The sequence below is a fragment of the Podarcis erhardii genome (genome assembly GCF_964252035.2).
Source record: "Podarcis erhardii genome assembly, chromosome: 12".
NCBI lineage: Eukaryota > Metazoa > Chordata > Lepidosauria > Squamata > Lacertidae > Podarcis > Podarcis erhardii.
The window spans coordinates 47388462-47397340 of record NC_138513.1 but is presented as its reverse complement, the minus strand read 5'-3'; the positions used below and the strand labels follow the sequence as shown (position 1 = coordinate 47397340).

At 42.8% G+C, this 8879-nt stretch overlaps 1 protein-coding gene across 1 annotated transcript in view; it reads right to left on the bottom strand.

Moving 5' to 3' along the window:
- Positions 1 to 2770: 2770 nt before the first annotated feature.
- CDK13 (cyclin dependent kinase 13) overlaps positions 2771 to 8879 on the bottom strand; it is a 36643-nt gene continuing 30534 nt past the window's right edge. The window contains exons 13-14 of the mRNA XM_081834712.1: positions 6423 to 7055; positions 2771 to 5317 (exon numbers count right to left, since the gene is read on the bottom strand). Of these exons, the coding sequence (XP_081690838.1) occupies positions 4485 to 5317; positions 6423 to 7055 (1466 nt within the window). The 3' untranslated portion in view covers positions 2771 to 4484. The remainder of the gene's footprint in view (positions 5318 to 6422; positions 7056 to 8879) is intronic.

Genomic DNA, 8879 nt, shown 5'->3' with positions numbered 1-8879 from the left:
GGCTTCTTTAGCCCTGCGCAGCGTCTCCCGGCAAGGAGAGTCTGCACGGGGGCTAAAGGGGAAGCCAGATGGATCCCGCTCGCTGCCTTGCCTTCTTCCATAGCTGCGCACAACCCCTCTGGCAGGGAGAGGCTGCACGGGGCTAAAGGGGAAGCCAGATGGATCCCGCTCGCTGCCTTGCCTTCTTCCATAGCTGCGCACAACCCCTCTGGCAGGGAGAGGCTGCACGGGGCTAAAGGGGAAGCCAGATGGATCCCGCTCGCTGCCTTGCCTTCTTCCATAGCTGCGCACAACCCCTCTGGCAGGGAGAGGCTGCACGGGGCTAAAGGGGAAGCCAGATGGATCCCGCTCGCTGCCTTGCCTTCTTCCATAGCTGCGCACAACCCCTCTGGCAGGGAGAGGCTGCACGGGGCTAAAGGGGAAGCCAGATGGATCCCGCTCGCTGCCTTGCCTTCTTCCATAGCTGCGCACAACCCCTCTGGCAGGGAGAGGCTGCACGGGGCTAAAGGGGAAGCCAGATGGATCCCGCTCGCTGCCTTGCCTTCTTCGATAGCTGCGCACAACCCCTCTGGCAGGGAGAGGTTGTGTGCAGCCTGTACGCTGCTCTTTGGGGCTGGGGGGGGGAATATTTTTTCCCTTGATTTCCCCCCCTAAAAACTGGGTGCGCCCTATGGTCCGGTGCGCCCTATGGTGCGAAAAATACGGTAGATCACACATGGCAGGTGGCCATCCCACCTCTGCTTAAAATCCTCCAAGGAAAGCGAATCCACTAGGTACAATTCCACAAGAAGAGAATTAGGGTGGAAAGGCTAAGGCAAACGGAGGGTGTGTGGAGGCTAAATTATAACCAAGTGCATTATGAAGATGTTCAACTTGCTTACTGTTTATGTCATCGGTTGCAAACAACCTGGTTTTTTTGCCCAGAGGCTTGCATTCAGTTTTGGCCAGCCCTCGAGGGACTGCGTGCCAACAACTGCTGTGACTACACACACAGAGAGACACACAGGTCCCCTTCTTGAACTAATCCATGCAGATCAGATGAGAAGGGAAGATTATCACCAATCTGATGACAAAGGAATTGCTGGGCAGTCCTTGCAACTTTAAACAATCTCCACCAATCACAGTGCTGTCTCTACTTAAAAGCAACCTTTTGCCAGCTCTAGAAGGGGTGAGGTGGCATAAGCAGAGGTTTCTGTACGGAATATTTATCCTCAAGTGTAATTCAGCAATAATAAAGACGTTTTTCCTAGGCGTAATCCCTCTCAGCCTAGCAGTAAGGAGGCAGGATGGAGGGTCCCATACTGTCATTAAAGAACAAAGAAACTTTGGAAAGAGGAAAAAAGCACTGCATCCTTTTCAACTTGGGTTGAGACGCAGGTAAAAGGTAATAAATTTCAGGGCGACATTACTTCTGTCAAGCCTTATTACTAATTTATAAAAATCTAGTGTGGAACATATAATCTTAAGCATAGCTCATTTGTAAGTCATTCATGTGTTTCCCAAGTCTGTACTTCTTATATTTAGGCTATAGTTTTTAATAGTGAAGAATCTGAATTCTACCAGTCCTCAAAATTACATCAAAAATGCTCCCTAGTAATTTGTTACACAGAGGAATGCTTCCTTCCAGGTGCCAATGGATGTCTTGAATACTTACCTTCTGCACAGAGAAAGGATGGCTTCCTTGTACTGAAAGCTTTGCCACTTGCTTTTGTTAGCAAGTGTGCTACAGAGTGCAAATTTCACTTATCTTCTCTTAAGGTTTAGAAAATTGAAGAACACTGAAAAAGGCAGTTGACTAGGTAGTTTACCACCCTCTTAGGTCAATCTATAAAGCTTCCCTTGTATGAAATTATATTTGACTTATTCCTGAAGACATATTGATGCATGTCAGAACTGAAATCCCCAAAGCACCTCTCTCGAGAGCTGGGTTTCCCAAACTTGGGTCTCCAACTGTTTTTGGAATACATTCCCACTGATCCTGCTAGCTAGGGATGATGGGAGTTGTAGTGTGACAACAGTTGGGAGACCCAAGTTTGGGAAACCCTGCTCTAGAGAGAGTTTCCTTAGTGAAGCAGATTCCATCAGATTTATGGAATATTCAAAAGAACATGCCAACATCAAGAAGCCGTTGAATCCTTGACTTGGAGAGACTGGCCTTTGTCCATGTTTGCAGGATTTTGGGAACAGCAGAATAGTTTGATTCAAACATGTATTTATAACAGGGCGGGGGAACCTATAGCCTTCCAAATGTTGAACTCCAATTCCCATTAGCTCAAGCCATTATGGCTTGTGGTTACAGATGATGGAAGTTGTAGTCCAGCAATATCCACAAGTCCAAATATTACCCAAGTTTTGAAACTGCCAATATAGATTCCCCTTTGGCCCTGTAGCATTAAGGGGTGGACAACATGTTTTAGGGAGCTTAAAAAGCCATGGGTTCTGCCTAGACTGGAGCCCCTTCTTTCTTCCACATGCCCAAAGGAAAGTATTGTCCAAGGCAGGACGCCACTTGGAATGGGCTCCAATGCAGCGCCAGAAATTACAATCAGAAAATGAAATCCAGAGAACTGGACCTGAACCAATCTTTATTTTGCTAGATTGTGCATGAATGGAAACTGGGAAGAGGTAGGATACTAACTAATTAAAAGTTTTAGCATAGTGTTATTGCTGTTTTTACTCACTTTTGAGCAGGCCTTTACTAAACTGATTTATTGAGGAAGATGTGTTCCAAACCCAGCATCTTCTATAGGAAATGCGTCAACACAAGCTGTTAAGCTTAAGCATTTTCTTCCAGTTTAGCTGCTTTTATTTTCAGTCAGGATTCTCTAAACGATACTGCAGATGACCAATGTCATATTTACAGGGGAGTTCCAACAAATTTGACACCCTACAATGCAAGATTCACTTAAGTCAAGAATTTGAAGCAGACAATGTTAGGTTTGCTTCTAAAAGATTCAAGTCACAGCTGACAAGACTACATTTGTAATTTTGTTCATAGAAACATTACATATTTAGAAAATAGCTACATGTGCACTAACTTATCAACTGGATAATCAGTTGGGAACTGTTTTTCCAATATGGTCATTTAAAAACATTTCAGTACACAGAAAGCCTAGCCAGTCTCCCGGCTGAGTCTCATTCTCACAGAACAATTTTATATTGCTGGAAATCGTCATCTTTGGAGCCAGAATGGTATTTCCTTGAACCATCTTTTGCTTTTAGGCTGAACATGTGATGAAATTTCAAAACAGATTCAAATCAAGTAGCAAGTTAGTGGAATAGTTTAATACAGAATTGGTTGGCACAGTCCCAGTTTTCATAAGTCTTAACTGCCTATTAATTTCATTGCATTAAATGCTGGTTATGTAACTTTGGTTACATTCTGCAGCAAATTATGTGGAAAGAAGCAGGTGTCAGTTTTCCAACACAAAACTAGTTATTGTTAATTTGATATAACAATATGCTATTCTGTTGTTGTTTTTTAATAAAAAGACTATTTTGAATAAAACAGGACACTAACTTTTATTTGGTAAAGGAATTAGAATAAGAGCTCTTACAGAAAATGGAAGGAAACCTACCTTTCTTCATTACTGTCCATACATTCTCAATTTTCTTCACTTAATTCATTAAGGGGATAGTTGTAATTTGGGAAAGAGAAAGTTTTTCTAATTTGACTTTTCTAACTGCTTGTAAGAATCCCATAAAGAATGCCATCTATTCCCCTTGTCCATAATTTACTCTGAATGTAGTGTAAATATTAAATATTTGTATCAAACTACAAAGTACCTTCCAACAGCCTTTTGCATTTAATGAAATGTTCTTCAGACCTTAAGCTTACATTGTTAAGGCACTTACCATTCAAGTAAAACAGTTTTTATACAAACGCTGGGAAGATGGACAGGATATTTTACTGGACGAATGACTTTGCAAGTAAATCAAATCGATGCCCAAATATGTATAAAACTGTTATATCAAGAAAGACTGTGTTTTATTGTCTGAAATGAGCACAAAGAACTCCTTCCACAGATAACACTGAAAGCAGTGCAAAGACTGACAGTGACTTTTTGACTAAAAGGTAGTTTTGTAAAAAGAAATACCAAATAAATCAGTGCCCTGCTTTGATTGTTGTAAAATTTTTACATAAAAGTTGGTCCAAACTTACAAAAAAAAGCACAAGTGTGTGCATAGTTCAGATCTGACAATGTGCCATAAAAAGCTGATGTCCCTAAATTTAGCATCGACTAACTGCCAAAATATAAAATTTATAGCTAGAATTTGCAAAGATGTACAATCAATTATCTGGTTCTCAGAACAGCATGAATTGTAAGCAATTTCTTATTGTATGCAAGACCCTTTCCCACATAAAAATAAAGCTGTTGAATTAACATTATTCAAGTCTATTGGATTGCTGCTTTGAAATCACAGCTACGAAGTCTTTCCAGGTAAAAACGATGTGCCTGAGGGAAAAAGAAAGAAACAGATGCTCAATATGGCAATCCTCTGCCTCGTCCTCTGACACTTGATGTGCTAATGTGTCCCCTGTATCCTTGTGAATATCCAGGTCCTTGGGCAGGAGAAGTCCACGTTTGTCCATGCATGTGGCTAACACTGCTGGGGGGTTCTTGTAAATTACTTCCATAGCTATAGTTCTGTGTCTTTGAGGACAAGGAATGAGTACCTTCAGACCCTGTGCATGTGTCACCACTGTTACCCAGAACTGTGATGGGACCATGGCTATATTCAAATCTATGGTCCTTATCACCACTAAATAGCATGGGACCAGTGTTGAGGTAAATGTCTCCATAACCAGTTACTGAGCTATGAAATGGTTCTGAAAAGGCAGGAGGCGGAGGGGCACCACTAGAGTGAGATGAAGCAGTACTGTAGGTCTCCAAGGGCTGAACATCTGAATTTCCAATGAAGTTTCCCCTTTCTAGTGTCCCAGACGATCCACTTCCTATTCCATCACTACTGCTGTAATGAGCAGAGGAGAATGTAGATGACCCAAAACTATCCTTATAATCTGGACCTGCTACAAAAGAGTCTCTTGATTGGAAATCCATACTAGATGTTGCTGGTTTCTCCGTTGTTTGAGCCTGATGGTGAGCAAGCAGCTGTAGAAGAGCTGCTTTCACTCCAGCATGAGGATCCATCCCTGAAGACAGGTTTTGGTTCGCTGTCCGATAATCAAGATCTTCTTCAGTGACAGGTGGTGGTTCTGGTGGCTCAGGGGGGCGCTGGTCTGGGGGCAAGATGCGAGGTCGTTCCTCTGGCGTCTGGGGTCTCATCTCAGGTTGCCTGACCAAGTCCTCTTGTCCTAAATGGATTTTTAAAGAATTCAGAATGAGATCTGTAACCACATATTGGTTCATCAAACAAAAATTAAGAGTACGTTGTTGAATGTCTTAAGTTTGATCACAGAAAGACATAGATTTCCTACAGCATGTCAATCAGAGGCTGGAGAATTCAGCTGTAGTCACATTAAAATCATTGGGACTTAAGTTAAAGCCTCATTGATTCCATTGGAAATAAAGTATTACTTTGTCTGGAGCAAAGTACGTGACCTTCTCAAACAAGAAAATGAATACCACGTAAGTTAAAGGGTTGGTTAGGTCTAGTCAAAGGTGACTATGGGTTGCAGCACTCATCTCACTTCAGGCTGAGGGAGCTGGTCTTTGTCCACAGACAGCTTTCTGGGTCATGTGACCAGCATGACTAAGCCGCTTCTGGTGCAATGGAACACCGTGACGGAAGCCAGAGCACACGGAAACGCTGTTTACCTTCCTGCCGCAGCAGTACCTATTTATCTATTTGCACTGGTGTACTTTCGAACTGCTAGGCTGGCAGAAGCTGGGACAGGGCAACGGGAGCTCACCCCATGATGCGGATTGTGCCACCCATGTCCCATAAGCACATCTAATGAGTGAATATGAAACATCATTATAAGACTTTGCTCTATTTTAATATACTCTCAATATTTGTATACCTTGCTATTCATGTGGCATTGAATTTTGACTACACTGACTGGAACAGAACCAACTACACCCAGGCTTGTATCAAAAGATCTTTGCAGGCCAAAGGATTGTCAGGGCATGTTTTGCTCGAATGAGTCACAGCCCCCCCATGCTACATGCCAAACCATTTTTGAAAGTGAGGAGGGTGTCAAAAAATTATGGAATAAGCCCCTATGCCATATTGCAAAGTAAAAAAAAACCCACTGTAAAAGTACAACTCCCTGGATCCCAGCCTCCGTTTGTAAAGGTTACATTGCCAGTTTTATGCTGTTATACTGCAATAATAAGCTTCTACTACAAGGGCCTATGTCAGACCATTTTCATTATAGAATACTGTACTATTTACCCATTTTTGACAGGAGTAGCAGCAGAAAAAAACACATAACAAGTAAATACATCCTCTCCTACCTGCATGTGCATATAATGATTTGATAAGATGGGGATAAATGGATACTGGCGATTCTGCATCTTCCCAGGTGCCACCAGATGCAGGCGTACTTGGTTCTGGAGGTTGCCTGGGATGTAATAGCATCTCATTTCCTGATCCATTCTCCTTTTCTTCTAACAAGTTTTCTTTTTGCTTCACTTGCTGAGTCTTTAGTAGCTGAGATAGCAAAACTGTGAATGCACTCTGCACAGCTGCTTGAGTGACCTCAGTGTCAACCTTTGCTTGGGTCAGTTGAGCTGGCTGCGCAGGAGGCAAAGAGGCTGCAGTTTGTTTTAAAGGCTCCTGGTCAGGCGAGAGAGGCAGTGGGAGCTGCTGCTGTTGCTGTTGCTGTTGCTGTTGCTGCTGCTGCTGTTGTTGCTGCTGTTGCTGTTGTTGTTGTTGCTGCTGCTGCTCCTGCTCAGTCTGTTTTTCTCCTGCTTCCAAAATGCCAGCTGGAAGGTTTATTTTATTCAGCTGTTGCTCAGTCTCAGGATTCACCTTAATATTCAGCACTTGAGCAAATTGTGCCATGTTAATACTGGATTTAGACTGAAGCAGGTTTAGGAGAATGGCCACTTCATTTTGATTTAGTGGCTGACCACTGCCTCCTTTCACTGAAAACAAAACAAAAACAGGTGTTTAATATGACCATAGGTAAGGACCAAAGCAAAATAAATTGACAATGACTGTTCAGATGTTTACCTAAACCTTGGCTTAGAATATAGCAATGAGCATCCTACACACTCTAAGGAGGAAAAGAATGAACGTTTCTGTTTTCCTTTTATATCCAAACTCACAGAACAGTAGTTGTTCTAAGTTTTCACTTTCTTCCTATTATACCTGAAGCTCATAAATCAGGTGTATATTTGCTTTCACCAGCACAGATGGATTTTTCAACAAGAAAAATTAAATGAATTTGTACATTACACTTTGGGAAAAGGTATTATCTCAGCAAAATGACCTCAAAATAAATTTTGACATACAAAGGAAAACATGTTTGAATGGTTTTCTCACACCATTTCCTAAACATTCCTAGTTGTCTGGTTGCAAAACCACACTTTCCTAACCTTGATGACCTTACCTCTTGTTCATCTTGCTGCGTCTACCTGTCACTGAACATAAAGGACACGAGGGCAGGAAATCATGGAATAGCCCAAAAAGGCTATGGTGGGTGCTTGAATGTACACACACAAATACATTCTCAAGACAGAAGCTAAAAAAATTACTTGTTGCCACCAGGTGACTATGCAGAGCCAACCACCATTTTGTGTAAGCCCTCTTCTCTGCTAGAAGATAATATGCATATTCAGCATGATCTACACTCTGAGCCACTGTGGAGTAATGGTTAGTGTTGGACCATGACCTGTGAAACCAGGGTCCGAAACCCTACTCAGCCATGAAGCTCCCTTGGGCCAGTCAGCATCTCTTAGGCTAAGCTACCTCACAGGGTTGTTGTGAGGATGAAATAAGGACTATGTACACCATCTTGAGCTCCTTGGAAGAAAAAGGTAGTACAGTGGTACCTCAGGTTAAGTACTTAATTCATTCTAGAGGTCCATTCTTAACCTGAAACTGCTCTTAACCTGAAGCACCACTTTAGCTAATGTGGCCTCCTGCTGCCGCGCCGCCAGAGCACGATTTCTGTTCTCATCCTGAAGTAAAGTTCTTAACCTGAAGCACTTTTTCTGGGTTAGCGGAGTCTGTAACCTGAAGTGTATGTAACCTGAGGTACCACTGTATATAAATGCAATAGATAAATACTCCAGTGGCAAAGAAGAGGGACAATAAATTCCTAAGGGATCAGCTCTCTGTGTCTGGCACAAAAATATGTCAATTATTGTTCTCCTTTATGGGCTTCAACAATAAAAGGTAAGGTGAACAATCTTCCTTTCCTCTTGATTATTTTCAAGGCTGACTGGGCAAATCTGATAATGAAGCTAAGACATTAGATCAGGGGTTGGCAACCTGCAGCCCATGGGCCACAAGTGGCCCAAGAGGGTTGTTTAAACAGTCCACAAGCCACCCCTGAACCGAGCCGCCCGCTTGGCAAGCCCCCACGCTAAACCCCGCACAGCGTGGAGCAGGGACTGGCTTCTGCGGTGCCGGAAATCGCATCTGTGCAGACGCGATCCAGCCCACAGAGCGATCTCTGCAGGAGTGAACTGGCCCAGGCGAGGTAAACCTTGCCGACCCCTGCATTAGATGCAGACACATTAAAGGTATCTGGTGACAAGCAACTTCTATACAAAAGTGTCAGTTCCTGCAACATGTTCACATGAAGTCAATGGGACATACCCACATTTGTCTTACAACAGAAATATACTAAGCTGAATGTGACTGCACATACACAGGTTGCCTGTAGAAAAACTGTTACAAAACCCTAAGTTAAATTTCATTGCCCTGCAGTTTTGTTTGGGAAGCTGTACATGAATTTAATC